At 41.3% G+C, this 26153-nt stretch overlaps 2 protein-coding genes across 2 annotated transcripts in view; one reads left to right on the top strand and one right to left on the bottom strand.

The window, feature by feature from the left end:
• Positions 1 to 12823, bottom strand: part of LOC103205193 (S100P binding protein) — a 65603-nt gene extending 52780 nt beyond the window's left edge. The window contains exons 1-4 of the mRNA XM_042782255.1: positions 12817 to 12823; positions 9486 to 10311; positions 8410 to 8508; positions 6928 to 7031 (exon numbers count right to left, since the gene is read on the bottom strand). Of these exons, the coding sequence (XP_042638189.1) occupies positions 6928 to 7031; positions 8410 to 8508; positions 9486 to 10311; positions 12817 to 12823 (1036 nt within the window). The remainder of the gene's footprint in view (positions 1 to 6927; positions 7032 to 8409; positions 8509 to 9485; positions 10312 to 12816) is intronic.
• A 3925-nt stretch (positions 12824 to 16748) lies between these two features.
• Positions 16749 to 26153, top strand: part of YARS1 (tyrosyl-tRNA synthetase 1) — a 32385-nt gene continuing 22980 nt past the window's right edge. Inside the window, 4 exon segments of the mRNA XM_007950431.2 lie at positions 16749 to 16811; positions 16813 to 16914; positions 24716 to 24862; positions 24972 to 25147. Of these exon segments, the coding sequence (XP_007948622.2) occupies positions 16749 to 16811; positions 16813 to 16914; positions 24716 to 24862; positions 24972 to 25147 (488 nt within the window).

Consider the following 26153-nt stretch of genomic DNA (forward strand, 5'->3'; position numbering starts at 1 on the left):
TGAGAAAATTGTCCAAGATTTGTTGCAAGAGAATTTTCCTGGTATGATGAAAGATGAGAATATATTCATTCAGGAAGTCCAATGAACCCCAAACAGGATAGACCCCAAAAGAAAATCACCAAGTCATATCATCATCAAACTCACTAAAAACAAAGACAAAGAATCATGAGAGCAGCACAGGAAAAACAAAAAGTTACCTACAAGGGGCAACCAATAAGACTAAATTCAAATTTCTCGACAGAAACCATGCAGGCGAGAAGACAGTGGGATGGTATATATAAAACACCGAAAGAGAAAGATTTCCAACCAAGAATTATGTACCCAGCAAAACTGTCTCTCTAATATGATGGTGAAATTAGGACATTTCCAGATAAGCAGAAATTAAAGAAATTTGTTAAAACCAGACCAAGCTTACGAGAAATGCTAAAGGGAGCCCTTTGGACAGAGAAGCAACAACAGCTAACAATGACCATTAACACAACAATGGAAGTATCCAAAGTAAATAAGCCTACAAGATTGTAAACAGGGAACCAGAGACACCAACTGACAAACGAGGACAACTACAAACCAAAAAGAGGGAAAAAAATCTGTGTCATTACAGAACTTCTAGATGGTAGGGAAGTCAAGACAACTATAAGATAGAATGGACTGTTCTAAACTTGAGAAGAAAACTATAAATCACAGGGTAACCTCAAAGAAAAATGACAAACCTTCACATCAAAAGAAAAAAGACCAGCATAAATATTCAGCAAATACTAAAACAGTATCAATGAAAGAAGTGATAACATGATTCATAAACTAAACGAGCTCAGCACAGAAAATTATACGGAACAAAGAAACTGACACAATGAAAAAGCACATGACAAAAATGACAGCAACAAATTCATATTTGCTGATAATTACATACCTGGCAAGGACTTATCTCTAAGATTGATGGCAAACTCCAATGCTTCAACACAGAAGGAATTAACAATCCAATTGAAAAATGGGCAGAAGACATGAATAGACACTTCACTTCACCAAGGAGGATATTCAGGTGGTCAGCTAATACATGAAAAGATGCTCACAATCATTGGCCGTCAGAGAGATGTAAATCAAAACAACGAGATATACTGTTTCACCCCAGCACTGATGGCAAGGTTCAATGAGACAGAAAATAACAAATGCTGGTGGGGAAGTGGAGAGATTGGGACTCTCATACACTGCTTGTGACTGTGAAGTGACACAACCACTGTGCAAAGCAATGTGGCAACTCCTTAGAAAGTTGGAACTGGAGATACCATTTGACCCAGCAATCCCGTTACTAGGTATATATCCTAGAGAGGTGAGAGCCAGGATAGGAACAGATACATGCATGCTCATGTTCACCACAGCACTATTTACAATAGCAAAAAGATAGAAACAATCTACGTGCCCATCAGTGGAAGAGTGGATGACCAAACTATGGTACATACACATACTAGAATGCTATGCAGCACGAAAGAATAATGTAGAGTCTGTAAAACACTGCATAATATGGATGAACTTGGAGGACATTATGCTGAGTGAAATAAGTCAATCACAGAAGGACAAATATATTATTAGTTTGTTGTTGTGGAGGGTAAAGGAAAGGTTTATATATGGAGGGAAACTTTGTTGGTTGCTAGGGGTAGGAGGGGAGGGGAAGGAACAATGCAAAAACTAAACAAAAATGCACTGACCTATATCACTTTAGTTTTGTGTATTTCACTATACATAAATTGTATTTCAAATAAATGCATTAAAAAAAGTGTGACTGGGTGTTTTGGTTACCTAGTGCCACTCTGACAAGAATATAGCACAAATGGGATGGTCTTAACAAACAGGAGTTTATTCTTACAATTTGGAGGCTTTAAGTCCAAGTTCAAAGTGCCAGGCCCTAGGGGCTAGGTGAAATCCCCTCAACCTTGGCGTCCAGCTCTGCCTTCTGCTCCCAGCCCACTGGAGCTAGAGGCATTTCTTCACTCCGATAGCTGCTGGCTGCTGAGGCTGAGAAGCCTCAAGGTTGACAAGTAAAAAGGCACAGTCCCGATGTTACCAAACCATACCGCACGCCATTAACTTAAGTCCATTGTAAGTCCCAAGGTCGGCAGAGCATAGCAGGCTGATGAGCAACGACATGTCTACATGCAGGGTCCAAGCGTGCCACAGGCTAGAGACCATTCCCAAGGCTTCTCCTTAAATACAGGAAGCAGACCACATTCCCAAAGGCAGCTACTCAGCTGCTTGTGGTAGATCCCACCATGGAGCTGACTGCCAGTCTCATCATAGGGAATAACTACCACCAGCTGCCCAGCCACTCAACCAGGCCCAGCCAAGTTGACACACAAACATAACTACCACACTGGGTAAGGGAAAAAAAAAAAAAGTAAAAACATAAAAACTAAAATAAATAAACAAATAAAAGGCAAAGATTCCATCTGAGTACTGAGGTAGTCATATATAGAACACTGTATGCAAACAGTGCATACAGTTTAGAGAGCTCTGGTAGCATAGTGCCTAAGGCACTTGACTGCTAACCAGAAGGCTGGCAGTTCATATCCACCAGCCACTCCTCGGAAGGAAGATGGGGCAATCTATTTCTGTAGTGTTATCTGTTAGAGCTCCATGGGCACTCAACAACCACGCCATATACCAGGCTACCCGACAGGAGATTTTATTTGAAGAGGCCAAAGGGCACCTGCGCCAAGGAAGGACGGAAAAGAAAGAGAGCGAGCAGAGGAGAGAGCGGTCTTATATAGACTTGGGTTTAGGAGGTTGTATGTCAGAGCTGGGGGAAGGGGTCTTAACCTATCAGAAGCTATGTTGCCTTTTAAAATTTGCACCTTGCCGGAAGCTCAGTTTCGACTTCCTTTAACTGACTTATGACCTTGGGTGGGGCAGCAGGGAATGAAGAAGAACCCGGAAGAGCCAAGCAAGATGGCGTGGCATATCTCTAACAATATTGCCTCCGACACCCAAGGAGGGGTCGCTATGAGTTGGGTCAGACTTGATGGCACATAACAACAACAACATGCAACAGTGCATCTTGAATCTGGTGTCCCAGATTCCGCAGGCAGACACTATTCTGATGACATGCACCCCCTTGAATTCTCTTTGTTGCATATGCCAAATAAAATCTCTTTTCCTCACTACTATAACTTTGTGGTAATTTCCCCCAGGACACCCAACATAACAATAACTCAGCTTCATTCATCAACACTTTGTCAACACTGTTTCATCTAATTCTCCAGCCTGTTACCCGCATTCCTGAGATTTAAAAACACACCTGACAGCAAACTATTTTAACCAATAAAAACTTCAGTATGAAAGATACTTTCTGGCTAATTGTAAGGATTCAATAAATGTTAGTTACCACGGCAGCCAGAATGCTCCTTGGAAATGAGAATGGCCAGACTTCCTCTCCTCTACATTGGTCATGTTGTCAGAAGGGATCATTCTCTAGAGAAGGATGTCACGTTGGTAAAGTGGAGGGTCAATGAAAAAGGGGAAGGCCCTCAACAAGATGGATTGACACAGTGGTTGAAGCGATGGGCTCAGGTATAGTAGAGATCATGAGGCTGGCACAGAACTGGGCGGTGTGTGTTCAGTTGTACCTAAGGTTGCTATGAGTCAGAGACAACTCAACAGCACATAACACCACCAACAACATGGCCAGGTACTGTTCTAGCATTGTACTTGTATGTAAATATATAATTTTCACATAAACTAGGCCTCACTATTATTCCCATTTCACAAGTGAGAAAACTGAGGGGCAGTTTTCACTGGCTCGAGGTCACACTGTCAGTAAACAGGTATGCCAGAATATGAATCTAAAGGTTAACTCGAGACTTTACTCTCCTAACCTTTAGTGCTGTCTTTCTACATGCCTTTAAGATGATATAATATGAGCAAAAGGTGATCTACAGAATTGTGAGTTTCTTTTCTTTTTTAAATTTTTACTGTGATTTGGGCAAAAGTTTGCAAAGCACGTTCATTTTCCATTCAACAGTTCATACACATTTTGTTTCCTGACTGATTGCAATCCTTCCAATGCAACAGCTCTCTTCCCACTTCCTCCTCGTGGTTACCTTTTCTCTGTGTCAAAAGTTTTCTTTTCTAAATGCCCCAATCGGGAAAGGAAAATGTAAATGGGTATCATCAGTGTCAACTGAAAAAACATAAAAATAAAAAAGCTAGGTCACCTCATGGAGGGAAAAGCAATGATGGGATCTCTTCACAGAGCTTGAACACAGACAAACTTTTTATCTGTCCTTCCAAAGACTGTGGAAGGTGGCGAAGTGAGTGTCACTAGTTGTACTAGACCTTTCAAATAGTTCAATCAAAGGAATCTCACAATAAGACGGCTGAGAAATCAAAACAAGTAATATTTGACTGCTTAATGAAATCCTGAATAAAAAAGAAAAAGACCTAGGATAAAAGATTCTTTTGACTGATATCTCAGAGTTCTAAACTTTCCACTCACTGCCTTTTAAATTAAACAAGAAAAAAACTACTAAATAATTTAGGACTTTTCAAAGGAAGAAGACTCTCCTCTGATCTTTGGCAAAAAATTCTTATAAAACTCTCCCTAGTGATTAACAATATCTCTTAAAGTAACTGAATTAATTATCTTCTCTGTGGAGCCTACCTAGAACATCTTCCTTTCTCCATCTTCCACTCTTCCCAAACATAAACAAAAAGGCTCCTTCCCTGCTCCTAATGTACTTTATACATAATTCTATTAGAGTGTCAATCAATACTGTAGTGTAATTATCTTTTCCTCTTCTGGACTATGAATTTCCAGACGTCTGAGACCCTATCTTACTCCTTGTTACATTTCTGATTCCTAATGTTCAAATCTAGCACTACTGATGGTATTTGAGAAGGTTTGCTGAATAAGTAGGAAGAGAAACTAAAGATGACAGCTTAAGTAGTGATCTTTATTAGAAGGAATTACTTTATCTGTATCTCCTTAACCTCTGCACCTTCAGTTCTGGCCACAAGTTTCCTTTAAGGATTTTTCCCATCAGCCTATAAATAGTTCAGATAAACTGTAAATAGACTATTGTTCCTTGAGGACTAGAAAATGAATCTAACCACTTTGGCTTGCAATGGCGTCTGAAGAATTAAGAGAAAAACCTCAGCTTGACTGCGTTGTCAGTGATGGCAAACATTGATGGATAGATGGGTGGACAGGCTTAACTATTAGGTATGTCTATGCAGGGCAGAGTGTGTCCATGACCATGTACAAGGTTGGCAGACAATGTTTCTACAAGTGTATTTGTACGTTCTGTAAGAATTCCCACGTATATAGTAGAGCCGACAAGGGATAAGGTTGGAGTTACCTCTTGGCCACAGCCAGCTACCAGGAGGGAGGAAGTAGTTGGACCTGTAGGTGCAGGACCATGGTCACAGGGGCCATCAAGCTCAACTGGCATAACATACTACACAAAAACACTGCTCCACATCCTACTTTTGCATGTAGTGACTGGGATCTTAAAAGCTTGCAAGCAGCCAGATGCAACGATTGGTCTCTCTTTGTCCAGAGCAAAGGAAAATGAAGAAAACCAAAGACATATGGAAACAATTAGTCTAGGGGACTGGTACACCATGTGATCCTCAGCCTATATGACTATGAGACCAGAAGAACTAGATGGTATACAGCTACCACTGTCAACTACTCAGTGGGGGATCTGTGTAGGAGATCCTGGATAGAGTGGGAGAACAATGTGGAACAAAACTCAAAATCATTAAAAAAAAAAAAGGACCAGGTCTGCTGGTGTGATAGAGCCTCCTGGTAAACTTTCACGCAAATCACAATAAACATAAAAAAAAAACCAACTTAGCTTGAAGCAGCTGGAAGGTAGTCAAAGCCTTTCAAGAGCTCTCATTCAGATGCTAAGAGGCAGAAAAAATCATTGCAAAAGACTTCAAAGTGTTGAAAGTAAAGATGTCACCTTGAGGACTAAGGTGCACGTAACTCAAACCATGGTATTTTAAATACCCTCATATGCATGAGAAAATGGGACTCAAATAAGGAGGAGTGAAGAATTGATGGCTTTGGTGTTGGTGAAGAATACCGAATATACTGAAGAATACTGAATACTATGGACTACCAGAAGAATGGGAGCTCTGGTAGCGTAGTGCCTAAGGCACTTGACTGCTAACCAGAAGGCTAGAGGTTCAAACCCACTAGCCACTCCTTGGAAGGAAGGTTGGGCAATCTACTTCCATAGTGATACTGCCTCAGAAACCCAAGGAAGGGTCGCTATGAGTCAGGTCTGACTTGATGGCACATTAACAACAACAACAACAAAGTACATGGTCAGTGAAAGACCCTCAACAAAATGGATTGGCTGCAACAATGGGCTCAAGCACAGCAAGGAATGTGAGGATGGTGCAGAACCAGGCAGCGTTTCATTCTGTTGTACAAAGGGTCACTATGAGTCAGAACCAATTCAATGGTACCTAACAACAGCAGAGGGAGGATGGTGTTTGAAATGCCTACTTTTACATTTAAATGCTGAATGCAACAGACAACAAATAACAATAGGTAACAAATAACTTCAAATATAAAACCAATGATTATGAAGCAGTATCTAGTCATTCACTTCTAGTTTTCTGAGAAAAAAAATCCTTCACCAAAGTACAGGTGTGGTTTATACCCTTCAACCATAGGGGAGGCATTCTTCACATACTAGTATGAATCTTCTTGGACCCCTCTCTAATACTGGTTAGCCAAACTACATTATGGGTTATCTGGTTAGGCAATCCCTTAAAATGATCATCTTGGGGTAAGGAAGTTATCTTTCCTACCAATTTAAACACATTTCAAAAGAATTAATCTTCAAATTTAAGCTATATTACACTGGAAAGAAAAAGTCTCATCATTATCTTTCATATGCCATACTTTGGTTACCATGTTACCTTGGTTAGAGGCCCCAGGGTCTTCTATATGAGCAAGGACATTCCTCAGATACATTTGCTTCTGCTGTTCTAGATCTGATTGTGAAAACGTCGGAATATTAGCCCTTGAACAAAGCAAACCAGAAGGAAGAAAAATTAGTCCATTAGAATCATGAATATAGAGCTTCACAAAGAGAAGTCAAACACTACTGATGGTTAGAACAACTATCAAAGGCAAAATTTGCTTTAAAACCCAATGACAGGTAGCATGAAGCTAAAATCAAAGAGTTGAGAGAAAAATAGATATAATCTATGAATAAGGCATAAAAAAGTAAAGATTACCTACTCCCTAAACAAAGAAGTATTTGCTCAGTCATTCAAAATTCATCAGGAAATAGCTACCTTTATAGAACCACAGACAAGTGAAAAGAGCTAAAGACTGAAAAAGATTAGCTGTATCTGGCAAGCAGGGCAATGGTAACATTGGCAAAAGCAATTTCTGGCCTTTGCCCATACTGATTTCACTGTAAGTGAGAATACTGAAATAGTAAATTTAATGTTTTTCCAAGTAGCTTGCCTTGTTTTCCTTTGGTAAAATTTCCATGGTAAGTACTTCAAAGTTTTCCTCAGTTATGTAAAAATAACAAAACCAAGATTGAGGGTGGTAGTCACATGGCACTTTGGCCTTATCTGTACTACTTTAAGCTTTTTAAAGCAGGATAAATATAGCAAATGTATAATCAAAATTTAAAAATAAAAACTTTAAGGAAGCAATCTAACACAATCTAAAAACCAACCTAATAACTTCAACTAAAAAGGTCCACTGCCATCTCCTGGCAACAAGAGAAAAAATCAAAAAAGGGACCCAAAATCTCCAGTCCCCAAGGACAGCTGTATGCAAGTCATGAGAAATGACTAAATGATTTTTTTATATAGCTGTATCATAACATTGTTTGCTAAAATTATTCTAACCTTCTATTACATGCATGACCAGGTTTCTCCATGCACAAGAAAAACAATCTCACATTTATACAGTGCTTTGACTAACATGTATTTTTTACTCTTCAAAATAACCCTGTGAGGTAGCAGAGTGGGTATCATCAGCCTCATTTTGTCAATGAAGAAACCAAAGTTAGATTATCGGGTATGCCCAAGGTCACACAGCTATTTATTCAGAATTCCAGGACTTTGACTTTTCCTACTCTTGCGGCAGGGTTTTTCCCCACACTAAAGGAGCTCTGGTGGTGTAGTACCTAAGGCATTTGACTGCTAACCAGAAGGCTGATGGTTCAAACCCACCAGCCACTCCGCGGAAAGACTGGGCAATCTACTTCAGTAAAGAGTTACCGCCTCGGAAACCCAAAGGGGTCTCTATAAGTTGGAATTGACTTAATGGCAGTGAGTTTGGGTTCTTTTTGGTTTAAAGGAAAACTGGGGACAGGAAGAAAAAAAATTGAAGAGAACCAACAGAAATCAGAAGATGTAATTATACTGTTATTTTACCTTGTTCTGGTTTGCAGGACGGGAATGACTTTTCCTAGTCTTTTCTCATGGACTTTCATCTTCCCAGAATCCTTGTCAAGAACAGCCTGTTTTTTTTTTTTTTTTCCCCACAGCAGAAGCAATGCAGAAGGAAAGAGTTCCTTAGTATAAGAAAACAACTGACAGCAACACTATTAATGGAAATATTCTTGAACTAAAGGCTATAGGCACATATCCTTGAACATTACTGTGTACCATACATGATGGTCAGTGCTTCAAATAAGATAGTGACTGTAATCTTAAAAACAAAACACCTTTATGCCCAGGGATTATTATACCCATTTGACAGGGAATCAAGCTCAAAGAGGTTGGTAAATTGCTAAGATTCTTCAGCTCTTTAGTGGCTAACTCAGAGCTGCTACTGTATCTAATACAGCATGTTGTTGTTGTTGTTAAGTGCCGTCGAGTCAAACCTGACGCATAGAGACCCCTCCTTGGGTTTCCGAGGTGGTTATCACTATGGTATCGAGTCAAACCCGACTCATAGAGACCCCTCCTTGGGTTTCCGAGGTGGTTATCACTATGGAAGTAGATTGCCCCATCTTCCTTCCGAGGAGTGGCTGGTGGGTTTGAACCGCCAGGCTTCTGGTTAGCAGTCAAGTGCCTTAGGCACTATGCTACCAGAGCATAGCAACCAAAAATTCAGAATGAAGCTGAAACCCAAAGAAACAGTAATAAAACCACCTTAGTAATTATTCACTAAATAGTAACTTAATATTATGTACCCAGTATTGCTTGGAAGGAAGGTTGGGCAATCTACTTCCGTAGTGATATCACCTTGAAAACCCAAGGAGGGGTTGCTATGAGTCAGATCTGACTTGATGGCACTGAGGTATTGCATACATTATTTCATTTAATCCTCACTATACTGTGAAGTATTATTTACTTCAATTTTTATAGTAAGAAAAGTAGGGGACAGAAAGGCTAAATAATTTTTCCAGGGTCATACTGCTAGTTAGAATTCAGATCCCAATTTGTCTGGTATACCATATCTGAATGAAAATAACTTTTCTCTTCACCTTGAAAAAATGAACTTTACTAGAAATCTCACCTCACAACTTGATTTATGTGATCCACCATTTCTCCAGGATGACCCTGTATTAGAACTCTCTGAATGTTCCAAGACCTGAGGGAATCCAGGTGAAGGCTTCTTACTGTCAGGCATATTTCTACCAGCGATACCTTCTTGAAAGTTATTGTCTGAAGAAGGAAATGTGGGCCTATCCCAGGCAGAGTTAGTGGGGCTGATCCTTTCAGATTCAGTGCAAAGTTTGCTTTCATTTGGGCTAAGACCATCTTCTCTCAATTCTTCCTCAAGGGAAGAGGGTTTTTTGATATCTGTGAGGGAATCAGTCTTATCCTTATCAAGCACAGCATCATAAACTGTTGGATCAAATGGTGCAACAGTTATTTTTATGACATTCTTTTCTAGTGCAAAGTGTCTGTTTAACGGTTTAGTAGAAGTTGGTCCATGACTAATAGATGTACTTAGTTGAGGTAGTTTGAAGAGGCCAGGGGTCTCAGCTACTGGTCCCAAGCTGTCCAATGAATTTTTCTCTTGGGGAGCATCAAGTAGAATTTGACTCTCTCTCTCTCCCTTCTCAACATCTCCACTGGCATCTTTAAGCAACTCTCCTCCCACAGAATAGTTTTCACTTGATAGATCATCATCCTTTAAGAACTCTTGAATCTCTTCCTCTGTATAACTGAAATGGCCATCATCTTCTTCTCCATCAGACAGCTCCAGCAAGGAGTCATCCAATCCATCCTCATCCAAGGAACTCCCAGAAAATGGGGCACTGTCTTTAGGAAAGAGAGAGGTACCAGAAGACTGTTCACAGGGCACTAATGAGCACATCATATCTGAAGAAACAAGAGGCAGTGTCAGTGAGGAACAGGAAATACCTTTATACTAACTCCAATCCATTCTATACAGGGTGGTATTTCAAATCCTTTGCACTGTAACTTGTAGCATGAGAAGTAATTTTAAGAGATCTAACCTCACCATGATCATGGAAATACATGTTATAACAATGATATATATTTTTTCCTATCAAAACATCTTATAAAAACAAAGATAACTGATAATAATCTGGGTGGTGAGAATGTGGAAAACAAACACTCCCACACTACCAGTGAGAGTGTAAGTCAGCACAATATTTTGTGGAAAGTAATTTTGTAGGACTATTTGGCCCAGCAATTTCACTTCTGGAATTTATCCTACAAGAGTTCATGCACAAATGGACACAGATACAAGGATCTTCAAAACAGGATTATTCAAAACAGCCCAATACTAGAGGCAGCCTAAATGTCCACCACCAAGAAAACTGTTCAGTAAAGTCATAATATATACTTTATAACTGTTCAAAAACATGATGAAGTAGATCTGTATACATTATTATGGAATAATACCTATGGCATAAAAGTAAAACAAATATATATTATGTAAAATGCTTAGATTTTCAGTTTGTACTTTGAAAAAAATTAAATGTTATTATTTTTGAAATTGAAAAAAAAAAATTAGGAATACAAGAAAATAAAGAATTGTCTTCCATACTGTGTGGATCTGCTGGAGCAATCTCTGCCTTTACCACGAGACCAAATGGAAAAAGGTTTCAGCTCCTGCTAGCTATTCCTTTCAGGAGACTTGTCAAAATGATTGACTCCCACCTTCCTGCAAGCACAAAGAAAATTAGAGGATCTTCTCATCACTTTCAACTCTGTTCATTACAAAGTCAACTGTATTGTGCTTTCAGGTGCTTCATCTATTAATTTTGATCTTGATTTTTTTAAATACCAGAAAGTTACATTTTGAGTCAAGAATACCAAAGAAAAACCTTTAGAGAAAAAATTATGCAACTAAGGACTTAGTTTTGTTCCTCTTAACGGTATGTACTTTCTTAACATTATTTACTTTAATTGGACGAATACTAGCTTGGGAGTCCAAATACTTGGGTTATAGTCCTATTGTGCTACTAACCAACTCTAGTAAGTTGAATAAGCCACTTAACTATTTGGACCTCAGTATCTTCATTTATAAGATGGCGAAGGGGTGGGTATGGTAAACTAGGTAATGTCTAATATTCCACCAAGATCTAAAAATTAATCATGAACATACACATACACACATAAAAATCATCACTTTCAATACATATATAAATGCAGAGAAATACAAAATTGATGATTGTTATCATTTGCAAGCGGAGAGAAGAGGTCAAGAAGAAACTTTAATCAGTATCATTTTGCTTTTCAACTTGAATGTGAAAAGATACAAGAAATGCTTAAACACTGAATTTCTTAACAATTTGTAAAATTCTTTGTAGCCTTTTAACTGTAAATTTTCCCCTACTCTACTTTCTTTCCATACTTCATCTTGAATTTTAGCTTTAGTCCATGCATTCTTCTGAGCATTCTTCATCTCATAGTACTGAGCTAGTAATATATCTCTCTGTGATGTCCAAGAAATAATATGGTTCCCACAATCTTGCTAGGGAGACATTAAAAGCACCAACATGAGAATATAAAATAGTATGGACAATAAAGGACTATGGAAAGAGAAGGCAAGGGGAGGGATTACAAAATTTCAGCATTAAAAAGAACCTTTAAACTTACTCATTTTAGAAATGAGATGGGGCAGAAAGGGAAGAAATACTTATTAAGTATCTATTACAAACTTTGAGACACATTTTACAACTCCAATTTAACCATTCTAAACAACTCTGCAAAATTTGCCTTATCAATGAAACTAAGCTTTCTGTTGTATTTAAACTTAGAACTGCGAAAACTACTTTATTTTACTAATATTTCAGCAATTGTTGTGAGAACAATGCACAGAAACAAGTGCCTTTCTGAAGAGAAAAGTAATTTCTTTGCCCAGTGAGAGTTATTTTATAGAGCGAAGTTACTTCTTCAGGCAGCAGTAAGAAAAAGTCTCTTCTGGAAATTTTTTTCTTTTAAGAAAGTTTGTGATTGTCAGGCAGATATTACAGGCACTGAGATTAGCAGCTACATTTCTTTGAAGCCCTTTTTGGGACACCATCACCCTATCAACATTCCAGAAAGTCTAGTTCAAGACCAAATGGTGAATTCGGTAGATTTTCCCTCTTGGGAAAATAAAGTCCAGAGGTGTTAAGTAACTTAAACCAAGTACACATAGCTAACAAGCTTAGAACAAGGATCTAAACCCCGTCTAATTCAACAAGCAATGTTTTTTTCTACTACTGGTGACAGACTTTCCCAGGGTCAATCCACAAATGGCAGAGCTAGAACACAAACTAAAGCTTCTAAATCCAGTCTACATCTATGAAAGATGTAGACTTCAAACAGGGCTTTTGGTCCCTTGGCAAAGAAATTTTGAAGCTACATTACTATGCATGTATATTCCCTTTCCTTTCACTTAATATATGCCTACCTACCCTCTACTCAGTGATTTACCCTCCCTCCCCTTCCCACCCCTGATAACCTTCAAAGAATGATTTTTTCTGCATATAAACCTTGACTGGACTTTTTACAATAGTGTTCTCATACAGTATTTGTCCTTTTGTGATTGACTAATTTCACTGGGGAGCTCTGGTAGCATAGTGCCTAAGGCACTTGACTGCTAACCAGAAGGCAGGTGGTTCAAACCCACCAGCCACTCCTCAGAAGGAAGAATGGGCAATCTACTTCTGTAGTGATACTGCTTCAGAAACCCAAGGAGGGATCGCTGTGAGTCAGGTCCGACTCAACGGCACGTAACAACAATTTCACTGAGCATAATGGTCTCTAGGTTCACTCATAAGGTGTTTCACAGATTCATCATTATTAACACTACACAGTATTCCACTGTGTATATGTACTGCAGTTTGTTTATCCATTCATCCACTGATGGGAACTTAGGTTGTTTCCATCTTTTTGTTACTGTGAATAATGCTGTGATGAACATGGGTGTACATGTATCTGTTCATGTCATAGCTCTTACCTCTCTAGGATATATACCTAGTAGTGAGACTAGGAAGTGCCATACCATTTTCCACAGTGGTTGTATCATTTTACAGTCCCATCAGCAGTGGATGACGGTTCCAGTTTCTCCACACCCTCATCAGCTTTGTTGTTTTCTGACCTTCACTACTAATGCTGGGGTGAGATGATATCTCACTGTTACTTTGATTTGCATCTCTCTAATGGCTAATGACCACAAGCATTTCTTCATTTCTTTGTTAGCCACCTGAATGTCTTCCGCCCATTTTTCAACTGGATTGTCTTTTTGTTGTTGAGCTGTTGAAGTTTTCCACAAATTTTAGAGATTAGTCCCTTGTCCAGTATGTTGTTGCCAAAAAGTTTTCCTGTCTGTAGGTTCTCTTTTTACTCTTTTGGTGAAGTCTTGATACACACGTTTATTTAAAAAAAAAAAAAAAAAAAAACGCACCGCCATTGAATCAGATCCGATTCATAGTGACCCCTCCTTAGGTTTCCAAGGCAGTATCACTACGGAACTAGATTGCCCAACCTTCCTTCTGAGGAGTGGCTGATGGGTTTGAACTGCCAGCCTTCTGGTTAGCAGTCAAGTCCCTTAGGCACTATGCTACCAGAGTTCCCCTCCCAACTCTAGAACAGTCTTAAGAGAACACTAGGAATAGAAGAAAAAAGAATGCTAAACTGATAGGGACCTTCTCCCAGCACCTGTTAAGAAAGGATCCAAATCCACTGCCATCAAGTTGATTCCAACTCATAGTGTCCCCCATTGGGTTTCCAAGGCAGTAAATCTTTAGGGAAGTAAATTGCCCTGTCTTTCTTCCAAGGAGTGGCTGGTAGGTTTGAACTGCTTTGAATTGCTAACTTTTGGTTAGCAGACAAATGCCTTAGGTCCGCTGTGCCACCAGAGCACCTTAGAAAGTATCCAGTATGATCTATTCTCTTCAAGTTTAATCCTGTGTTCGATCACATTGTCAGTAAGTTAAAGACCAGACCAGGCTGGGTGAACATCTGAAATACCAGGCAAATTTTGCAAATTTATGGTCACTGTACAGAGGCACTTGACTAAAATTCAGAGACCTCAGCAATCCCTTGAAATCTCTGAACACTCACTTGAGAAAGGGGGGATAAAAACTGTTAACTTCTAACAAATTATCACAGAGATTAATGCCAGGATGTTTATGAACACTCTAAACCTAAAAGCCTTACATTAATAAGAGTTGATATAGTACGAATTTGCAAAGAGGGGAAAGAAAGCAATACTGAAGTTCTAAAGTGAACTTCCACGAGACAACTTCAATACTTCTGTCGACCATTCCATCATCATCTGCCTTCCTTGAAGCTTGCTTTGTAGCTTCCACTTTTAGAGGCACTCTTTCAATTTTATTTTTTTAATAAAAAAATTTTTTGTTCACCCCTCTATTTTTCAGGGAAGAGTATTTTCCCATCTCCCAATTCCTCTGCACCCCATCCCTTCTGTGACCCTATTCTGTCCTTCCACATCTCCCTCACCTGTCCACCCCCTTCTTCACACATCAGCTTACCACCCCCTTGCTCTGTTCTCTAACCTGGTTGCAACCTCAGAAACTAGTTCCCTTTCTATTTTTATCTTACCTCAGAAAACCTATTGCCTTAAAGCACAAAGTCTTATTTTCTTCAGGTCACTAAAACTGTTAACACCAAACACAACTCCATATTCCTATTTCAAGGCTCTAAAACCAAGACCCTCACCAAACTGGGCCTCCCTGACAGCTATGGCCAAGAGCATGGATTATTTCCAATGGACAAGGCTTCTCCATTGGCCTTTGATTCCCAACCTTTTCCACACGCGATACATGTGAAGTACATAGCACTTTTTGGCATAGCACAAATGGCACTCAATACATTTTATAATCACTCCACAAAACGGGCAAAACATTTTTAAAAGACCAAAGTGAATGGAAATTATCTGTAAGAATTCTGCGACTCCCTTTGAGGTAACTGGAAACACTGGCGCGTGGAAAAACCACCCAGAGCTGGAAATCTCTGCTTTTGGTAACATTTCACTAGATCAGGGTGCCAGGACTCTCTCACGTAGGCAAGAGGCTTCTTCATAAGTGTTTTTTAAAAATTATTAAGACAGGTCTGCTACAGCTTGGATCCTCTTAACAAATCCGTAAGAAACTGGATATCGAGTTATGGTATCCGGGGGCGAGGACAATTCAACCACTTCTTGGCCCTGCCTTCCTTCCTGCCCCTGAAGGAAATGGTGAGGGTGAGGCCTCCAGTCCTTGAAGACCACGAAGAGGTGTGGCTCAAGTCCAACCTCCGAAGGCTGTGCGGCCAAAATGTGCTCTCCCTCAAAACTCGCACTTCCCTCTCAGATACCAAAAATCCTGCCTCCCGCTGAAGACCGGAGAAGCGCGGCTTTTCTCCCTGCCCCTCCCCCAGCAGGGGCAAAACTGGAAAGAAGCACCCTTCTCCCCTCGAAGGCCGCTGCCCACGCCCACGCCCACACCAAACGCCGCAAGACCCCCTCCTCTCCCATGTAGGTGGGGGATGGGGAGACTAGTAGTCATGCTCTCCCTCTCCCACAAGCAAGGCGCGGCGGAAAGACTGAGATCTTCTAACACCACCCTTACCTGCAAGTGGTGCAGGGGGCTGGGGGCAGAGGCATCACCCACCCACCCACCCACCTACACAACCATTTCCCCCACCCCACTGGGCTGGGAGGACAGACATCACTCCCTGCCTCTCAGGTGGCCAGACAGCCTCATTTTTCCTCAGCAAGATGAGGGGCATCTATTACCCGCCGACGTGGAGGCGAGGGGCAGGAGGAGTTCTCCCTGCCATACATAATCTCAGGAACCAGAACGAACCCTTCTCCTAGCAGGGCAAGGGCCCCCAACCCTTTGGGCGAACGGCGTGCGTACGCCCCCAGAGAAGCAACAGGCGCCCGCCGACCCCCTCCCAGCCCAGCAACGCCAACCCTCTTATTCCTCGCGATCTTCACCTCCAAAAAGCCGGGCGGAAGCCTGGGAGAACGACTTTACCTCACTCCGCCCCCTGCGCCATTTTACAGACCCCTCCCCTACCTCCCCCACCCTGTGGCCGCCAGGGTAGCGTCAGGGGGAGGGCAAACAAGCAATGATTGGCAAGAAACCGCCCCGGCTGTAAAAGGGTTCCGCCCCACCCACGGCGCCCGGCGCAGACGCCGCAACCCCGCCCTTCTCACCACCTAACCTGCCAACTGGCTCCACCCATTCGGTCTCATCGACCCTCTCGACTTTCGTTTGCTCCTGACTCCCAGCCGCTGGCGGGAGGGCAAAAAGGCCCAGACCAAGCAAGCGGAGCAGCCATCTCATCTGATGCAACTTGCCTGGACCCGCGTGACAGTTCCTGGCACTAGGAGGCAGCGGCGACTGAGGAAGGGGTTCCGGCTCTGGGCTGAACGCGCGAGGTAGGGGCGGCGGAACCATGGGGGACGCTCCGAGCCCTGAAGAAAAGCTGCATCTTATCACCCGGAACCTGCAGGTCGGGCCTCGGGGTTAGAACTGCGCCGTTGGGGGCTGGGGACCCTAGGTCCAGTGATCCAGAGACCCACTACGGAGTCCTAAGTGTGTAGGGCCGGGGACTCCGCAGCGAGGCAGCTCTGAAAGAGGCTGCCGGTCGGTCAGTCAGTAAATCAGCCACAGAAATCCTGGGTGCCACAGAAATCACAGTAGGTTCATCTTCTATGGGCAGATTACGTTATGTTGGAGCTAGGCTTTGACTTCAGTGCCGCATTCCACCCACCCACCACATTATGTGCCAGGCGCAGTGCTAGACCCCAGGGATACGTCAGGGCCTTGCCTTCCCAGAGATTGCCTGGAGAAGATCAGACATTTAAAATGATTCATAATTCACAGTGAAGACAAGTACTGGAAGGAATTATTCGTAGGGCTTTGATAGCAAATAAGAAGAGAAGATGGAGGCGAGGCAGGGAAAGCTTGACCTCCGAACTGCACCCTGTACATCAACCTGTTAATCCAGTGTTTTTCAGAGTACCAGCTGTTGGCCAGAACTGCTGGAATAGCAGTTATCCAGGAGCTCTGGTGGCTTAGTGCCTAAGGCATTGGCTGCTAACTAGAAGATTGGTGGTTAAAACCCAACAGCCATATGGCAAAAGGAAATCTAAAGGGGGCTTGCTGTGAGTAGGAATCAACTTGATGGCAGTGAGGTTTTTTGTTTGTTTGTTTTAAAAGAAGAATGGGGGAGAGAGCATTTCAGATAGAGGGAACAGTAGTGTCAGGGCCCAGACAGGAGAAAGAACACTGTGGGTCAGAGAAGAAACTATAAATTGTCTGGATTAGAGTGAGCGAAACACAGATCAAGCACCTAATAAATATTTCTTTATTTCCACCTCTCACCTCTTTCTGGCCTCTGTTGCCACCTTATTAGGTAGGGACACCTTTCTGATGACTTTATTTAAATAGCAAACTCCCTGCCACCAGAACTGTCTCACCCCCTGCTCTGCCCACCCCCCAGTAACATTTATTCCAGCTGACATACTATAGGTTTTACTTGTTTGTTTAGGATGAGGAGACTGGGACTAAGTCTTTTGTTGTTGTTGTTAAGTGCTGTCAAGTCGTTTCCAACTCATAGCGACCCCATGCACAGCAGAACGAAACACTGCCCGATCCCACGCCAGCTCCACAATCCCTGCTATACTTGAGTCCATCATCGCAGCCACCGTGTCAGTCCATCTCGTTGAAGACCTCCCCCTCTTTCGTTGACCCTCCACCCTACCAAGCATGACATCCTTCTCCAGGGAATGGTCCCGTCTTACAACATGACCAAGTCTTTTAGGCAATGTTTAAAATTGTGCTTTATTCTGAAGACCAGCGATAAGTTGCTTGGGCCACAGTTTTTGTTGTTGTTGTTGTTGTTTTATTGAAATACAATTTACAATTTACATACAATTCACTGTTTTAAAGTGTACAGTTTAGTGGGTTTTATTATATTCGCAAGGTTGTGCAACCATCACCACTATCTAACTGCAGAACATTCTCATCACCTAAAAAAAAAAAAATGGCATTATCCATCACTCCCCATTTCCCTGTCCCCAGCACTATGGGATCACTAGTCTACTGTCTGTCTCTATGGATTTGCTTATTCTGAACATTTCATATAAATGGAATCATACAATATGTGACCTTTGCTGTCTGGCTCCTTTCACTTTGCGTAATGTTTACAAGGTTCATCTATGTTGTAGCATGTATCAGAACTTCATTCCTTTTTATGATAGAATATTCTATTTTATGAATGTAGTACTTTTGTTCATTCATTATTGATGGACGTTTGGATTATTTCTACTCACACCTTGATCTTGACAAGAGATTTTATATGCTTCTCCTTAGCCACCAGATCCTTTGTCACCTCATCTTTCTTCGTAAAACAGTGCTGGTTGGGATGAAGCATGCACAAAGCTAGTGGACTTTACTTATTCAGGTTTTAAACGATTAGTGTTTTGACCTTTTCTTGGGTGGTGAGAGCCCCCTGGGGAGGGGCTAAATAGTCAGGGGCTCTGAAGGATACAAGATTAGCCTTCAGGGAATTTTCTTTATTGGTTACCAGGAATGGTTTTTTGGTGGAGAAATATATATATGACTCAAACTCACTGCCATCAAGTCATTTCCTACTCATAGCAACCCCCATTGGGTTTCTGAGGCTGTAAATCTTTACGGAAATCTACCTGTCTTCTTTCCATGGAGCAGCTGGTGGGTTTGACCCACTGACCTTCCGATTAGCAGTCAAGTACCTTTCCACTATGCCACCAGAACCAAAAAACAAACTCACTGCTGTTGAGGCAGTATCGCTACTGAAGTAGATTGCCCAATCGTCCTGCTGAGGAGTGGCTGGTGCGTTTGAACCGCCAGCCTTCTGGTTAGCAGTCAGATGCCTTAGGCACTATGCCACCAGAGCTCCCATATATATTCCACCACCATTAGCATAAACTCAGTGCCCATCAAACAAAAGCTTCCCCTTTCCCCCCTCCCTCCTACCCCTGGTAAGTACATAATTTTACCAGGGGTAGGAGGGAGGGGGGAAAGGAGAAGCTTTTGTTTGTGGGGCATTGAGTTTATCCTAATGGTGGTGGAATATTTTGGAGAAGGATAGCAATAATGGTGGTACAACGTGAGAAATGTCATCAGTGTCCCTGAGTTGTAAATGTAGATGTTTGTTAATGTTGGGGAATGTATTGTTGTATATGTTTTCACCACAATAAAAGTAAAAAAAAAAAAGCCCTTCAGCAGATTTGGAGCAGAAGTTTCTAATGAGTCCTGCTAATAACAGTTCAACCCAGCAAACAATTTTTCGCCTATTATGACTTCTAAAACTTTCCAAAACCATCAACTGAAAACACTAAGAACTTTTTATCAGGGGCATACCAGCCTGCTAAGATTTTTCTAATAATGTTTTAAAGTGAAAGGAAATCATTAAAGGTTTTAAAAATGGGAGTGAGTTAATCAAATTTTGGGTTTTAATAGACCCACTACCTTTTGGTACATGAACTGGAGGGAGCAAGAGTAAATAGGGAGACCTGTTAGGAAGCTATTACATTAGGCCTGGTTGTGCTCCAGTGGTGACTGGATTACAGCACAGTGGTGTAGAGGCAGAGAGAAGTAGGTGGATTTAAGAGCTGTTTTAGAGGGGCTTAAGCAAGTTGTTGAATGAGATTCTAGTTTACTGATAAATAATGAATGATTTAATGAACTAGGAGTGAAATCGTAAGTGAGAAAATATGGTTGAAGAGTTAGATAGGGAGTCAAGAGCATGTGTTTAATTTTGACCATGTTGAGTTTGAATTAAGTGGAATGTTAACAAGTACAAGTTCTATATAGGGGTGTGGGTAGAAGATTTGGGAGTTACTAGTTTGTAAGTAGAAATCGAAGCAAGTGAAGGAGATTACTTAGGGAGAATGCAGAGTAAGAAGAGAGGAGACTAGCACCCCCAAGGATTGCTAATATTTAATGATTAGGAAGAAGAGAAGTAGCTAAAAAGAAGTCTGAGGCCCAACAGCCAGAGAAGTAGAAGGAAAACCAAGAGACTAAACTAAAAAAGACTGAAAGAAGAGAGTGTTTCAGGGAAGAAGTGAGGACTAAAGAATATTCACTGAATTTTGCAATGTGGAAGTCATCTGTGTTCTTAGCAAGAGTATTTTTGGTGACGTAGAATTCAGATTGGAATGGGCAATAAGGAAATGGAGACCAGAAGAGGAGACAGCTACAGTTGACCCCTTGAAAAATGCTGGGTTGGGGCACCATCCCCTGCATAGTCAAAAATCCACATATAACTTTTGACTCCCCAAAAACTTAACTGTTAATAGCCTACTGTTTATCGGAAGACTTACTGATAACATAAACAGCTGATTAACACAGTTTTTGTTGTACAGTTAGTACATTTTCACATGAAGATACTCATGTACATATCCAACCCCAAAACTACTGCCATCGAGTTGATTATGACTCATAGTGACCCCTGTAGGGTTTCCTAGGCTATAAATCTTTACAGAAGCACACTGTCTCATCTTTTTTCCTTGGAGTGGCTGATGGGTTCAAACACTGACTTTTTAGTTAATAGCCCAGTGCCTTAACCACAGCACCACCAGAGCTCCTTCACATACACAGCAAAAAATTTTATTAACTGTACAGCATTATGATTATCTACTATTCGTTAGGTGGAAGTGGCCACCAATCATCTGTTTGTTCTGTGGTAGCTTGCATGTTGCTGTGATGCTGAAGCTATGCCAATGGTGTTTCAAATACCATGAAGGTCACCCATGGTTGACAGGTTTCAGTGGAGCTTTCAGACTAGGACAGAATAGTAAGAGGGATGTGGCATGCTACTTCTGGGGGAAAAAATATAACCATTGAAACCTTATGAATAGCAGTGGAACACTGTCTGATACAGTGCTAGAAAATTAGTCCCTCAAGTTGGAAGGTACTCAAAATACAATTGGGGAAGAGCTGCCTCCTCAAAGTAGAGTTGACCTTAGTGACATGGATGGAGTAAAGCTTTTGAGACCTTCATTTGATGGTATGGTATGACTCAAAATAAGAAGAAACAGCTGCAAACATCCATTAATAATTAAACGTGTAGTGTACAAGGTATGAATCTAGGAAAGTTGGAAGTTGTAAAAAATGAAATGGAACACTTAAAGGTTAGTGCTTAGTGAAATAGACTGGTATTGGCCATTTTTTTGGGGGGGAAAAAAAAACGCACTGCTGTCAAGTAAGGTCCAACTCATAGCAACCCCTCCTTGAGCTTCTGAGGCAGTATCACTACAAAAGTAGATTGCCCAACCTTCCTTCCGAGGAGTGGCTGGTGGGTTTGAACCACCAGCCTTCTAGTCAGCAGTCAAATGGCTTAGGCATCATTGGTCAGATCAAGGCTAAGGACTGACTGTGGAACCAGGTCATCAATTGCTATTAGGCAAGTTCAAGTTGATAGCTGAAGAAAATTAAAACAAATCCACAAAGCCAAAATATGACTTGAGTATATCCCACATAATTTAGAGACTATCTCAAGAATAAATCTGACATATTGCACATTTGGCTAAAGACCAAATGAGTTGTTGGATGACATCAGGTACATCGTACATGAAGAAAACAAAAAGTCATTAAGAAGACAAGAAACAAAGACTCTGAAACTTGCTCTTGAATATAGAGTAGCTAAAGCAAGTGGAAGAAATGATGGAAGTAAAAAAGCTGAAGGGAAGCTTTGAAAGGGCAACTCCAGAAGCAAAGAATTATAATGAGATATACAAAGACCTGGAGTTAGAAAACCAAAAGTGAAGAACACCCTCAGCATTTCTCAAGCTGAGAGAACTGAAGAAAAAATTCAAGACTTGAGTTACAATATTGGTAGTGTAGTGCCTAAGGCACTTGACTGCTAACTGGAAGGCTGGCAGTTCAAACCCACCAGCCACTCCTCGGAAGGAAGGTTGGGCAATCCACTTCCATAGTGATACTGCCTCGGAAACCCAAAGAGGGGTCGCTATGAGTCGGGTCCGACTTGGTGGCACATAACAACAACAACAACATGGGCAAAACATTCAGTGTCACAGGTAGCGTGAAAAGGATATGAAAAGAATAAACAGAGTCATTATAGCAAAAAGAATCAGTTGACTTTCAACCATTTCAGGAGGTAGCATATAATCAAGAACTGATGGTATTGAAGTCCAAGCTGCACTGAAGGCATTGGTGAAAAACAAGGCTCCAGGAATGAACAGAATACCAACTGAGATGTTTAGAAAATGGATACAATGCTGGAACCACTTGTCTATGCCAATAAATTTGGAAGACAGCTACCTGGCCAACCAAGTAGAAGAGATCCATATTTGTGCCTATTCCAAAGAAAGAAGATCCAACAGAACACATAAATTATTGATCAGTGTCATTAGTATTACATGCAAGTAATATAATTTTGCTGAAGATAATTAAAAAACGATTGCAGCAGTACATAGGCAGGAAACTGCCAGAAATTCAAGCCAGATTTAGAAGAGGATATGGAACAAGGGGTATCACTGCTGATGTCATTTTGGACCTTGGCTAAAAACAGGGAATACCAGAAAGAACCTGTACATAGACCAGGAGGCTGTCGTTTGAACAGAACAAGGGGACACTGCATGGTTTAAAATCAAGAAGGGAGTGCATCATGGTTGTATCCCTTCACCATACTTATCCAATCTATATGCTGAGTAAGTAATCTGAGAAGCTGGACTATATGAAGAAGAATGTGGCATCAGGATTGGAGGAAGGATCATTAATGACCTGCGATACGTTGACAACACAGTTTTGCTTGCTGAAAGTGAGGATGACTCGAAGCACTTACTGATGAAGACTGAAGACTGTAGTCTGCAGTATGAATTACATCTCAATGTAAAGAAAACAAAAATTCTCACAACTGGACCTATAAGCAGCATCATGATAAATGGAGAGAAGATTGAAGTTGTCAAAGACTTCACATTGCTTGGTTCTACAATCAACGCCAATGGAAGCAGCAGTCAGGACATCAGGTGGTGTACAGAACTGGGCAAGTCAGCTGCAAGGGACCTCTTTCAAGTGCTGAAAAGCAAAGCTGTCTCCTTGAGGACTAAGGTGCGCCTGACACAAGCCATGTTATTTTCAATCACCTCATATGCATGTGATAGCTGGACCATGAATAAAGAAGACTGAAGAAGAATTGATGCTTTTGAGATGTGGTGCTGGCAAAGAATGCTGAGAGTACCATGGACTGCTAAAAGAACCAACAAATCTATCCTAGAGGAAGTACAGCCTGCATGCTTCTTGGAAGCAGGAATGGCCAGACTTTGTCTTACCTACTTTGGTCATGTTGTCAGAAGGGACCATTACCTGGAAAAGGATATCATGCTTGGTAAGGTGGAGGATCGACGAAGGCGGGGAGGGCCCTCAACGAGATGGATTGACACAGTGTCTGCGGTGATGAGCTCAAGTATAGCAGGGATTGCAGAGCTGGCATGGAACCAGGCAGTGTTTCATTCTGTGCGTAGGTTCAGTATGAGTCAGAGACAACTTGACGGCACCTAGCAACAGCAACAACAACCAAAAAGATGTAACCTGTGTTTTATTGACTATGCAAAGGCGCTTAACTGTGTGAATCATAACAAATTATGGTTAGGATTGCAAAGAATGAGAATTCCAGAACACTTAATTGTGCTCATGAGAAACTTGTACATAGGCCAAGTAGGATGTTTCAAACAGAACAAGGGATTACTTTATGGTTTAAAGTCAGAAAAGGTATGTGCATGTGTCAGGATTGTATCCTGTCACCATAGTTACTCAATCTGTATGCTGAGCAAATAATCCAAGAAGCTGGATTATGTGAAGAACATGGCATCAGGATTGGAGGAAGACTCATTAACAACCTGTGATATGCAGATGACACAATTTTGCTGAAAGTGAAGAGGACTTGAAGCATTTACTGATGAAGGTGAAAGACTGCAGCCTGTGGTATTTCAAGATGTTTATCTACAAAAGGAAGGAGAGTAAGTGAGTGGTACTTGGAGGGGAAGATGCCTTTAGGGACCACGTACTCCCCTCCCCAGCATCAGTGTCATTTCACAGGTGTGGTACTAACAGCAGCACCAACTTAGGTTGGCTCTCACCCAGCACTGAGAGCATGGCTAGACTTCCTTGCTGGTTCTGAGCCTGGACCCCTAGTGACACATGCTTTTGTTTTCCTTGTCACAGGGTAAGGATGCTGGACTTATCACCAGCACTGAGCAAGGTGGGGCACCAGCATTAAACCAGCTCTTCTGCTTCCACAACAGGAGGTTTTAGGGGAGGAAAAGCTGAAGGAGATCCTGAAGGAGCGGGAACTTAAGGTTTACTGGGGAACAGCAACCACTGGCAAGCCACATGTGGCTTATTTCGTGCCAATGTCTAAGATTGCAGACTTCCTGAAGGCAGGTTGTGAGGTAAGAACTAAGGCTAATTCCCTTGGGGAATGGCCGAAAGAAAAGTTTAAGAAAGGCAGGGGGTGGAGGAGTACTTGGACAAAATCACATTTTGCTGGTCCCTTTCCAGGTAACGATTCTGTTTGCGGACCTTCATGCGTACCTAGATAACATGAAAGCCCCATGGGAGCTTCTAGAACTCCGAACCAGCTACTATGAGAATGTAATCAAGGCAATGCTGGAGAGCATTGGTGTGCCCTTGGAAAAGCTCAGGTTCATCAAAGGCACTGACTACCAGCTCAGCAAGTAAGTTCTTGATCACCCACCCTTCTTGTGGCTCTAGTGCGTCTAGCTAATTACAGGTCTCTGGAATCCAGTCACTCTTTAATTAGATTAGAAACTGTTTGGCTCTACCTAATAAGAACCATTAAAAAACTTTATTCCTTTTGTCCATTTAAATCATCCATCAAAAATGTATTAACTAGGAAATGCCTAGGTACTGTCCTCCTATTTGCTAGGGATATAAATCTAACCATAACAAAGTCCTTGGCCTTGCAGAGCTCACAACATATGGGAGAATGATGGTGAACTATCCAGTCTCCCCTTCTCCTTCCAGTCTGAGCAAATAATGTTAAAAGAAATGTGAAATAAACATATTTCACTTAGTTCCCACCTCCTCTAACAACAAATTCAATCTTTGTCAATTCCCGTTTGTAATATTACCACAGATAGAATTTTGTATCCTAATTTTTTAACAGGAGCTCTGGTAGCATAGTGCCTAAGGCACTTGACTGCTAACCAGAAGGCTGGCGATTCAAACCCACCAGCCACTCCTCAGAAAGAAGATGGGGCAATCTACTTCCTTAGTCATACTGCCTCAGAAACCCAAGGAGGGGTCGCTATGAGTCGGATCCGACTCAATGGCACATAACAACAACAACAACAATTTTTTAACTTTCTCTTTCCTGAGTAATTCTTCATGCTGTTTATAATCTCTACATTTTTTAATTTTTAAAACCTCCCAAATAGCCTTTGTAACTACATGCCATGTATCACTACTAAGTAGTTTCATATTTAAGCCCTCAGAACAATTTTTCAAAGTATTATTTTATCCTATTTCACAAGTAAGGAAATAGATTAAAATTTAACTTTCCCAAGTTCATACACCTAATGAGTAAGCAAGTTAAATGTAAGCCCAATTCTCTTGCTCACAAGTAAATTTCTCTTTTTACTTCATCTAACATAATTTTCTTTACCATTCTCCATTTTATTTTAAATAAAAGCACATAAACATCTTTACATAACCAGATAT

The sequence above is a fragment of the Orycteropus afer genome, unplaced genomic scaffold, assembly GCF_000298275.1.
Source record: "Orycteropus afer afer isolate SDZICR_OR568_19922 unplaced genomic scaffold, OryAfe1.0 scaffold00272, whole genome shotgun sequence".
Lineage (NCBI taxonomy): Eukaryota > Metazoa > Chordata > Mammalia > Tubulidentata > Orycteropodidae > Orycteropus > Orycteropus afer.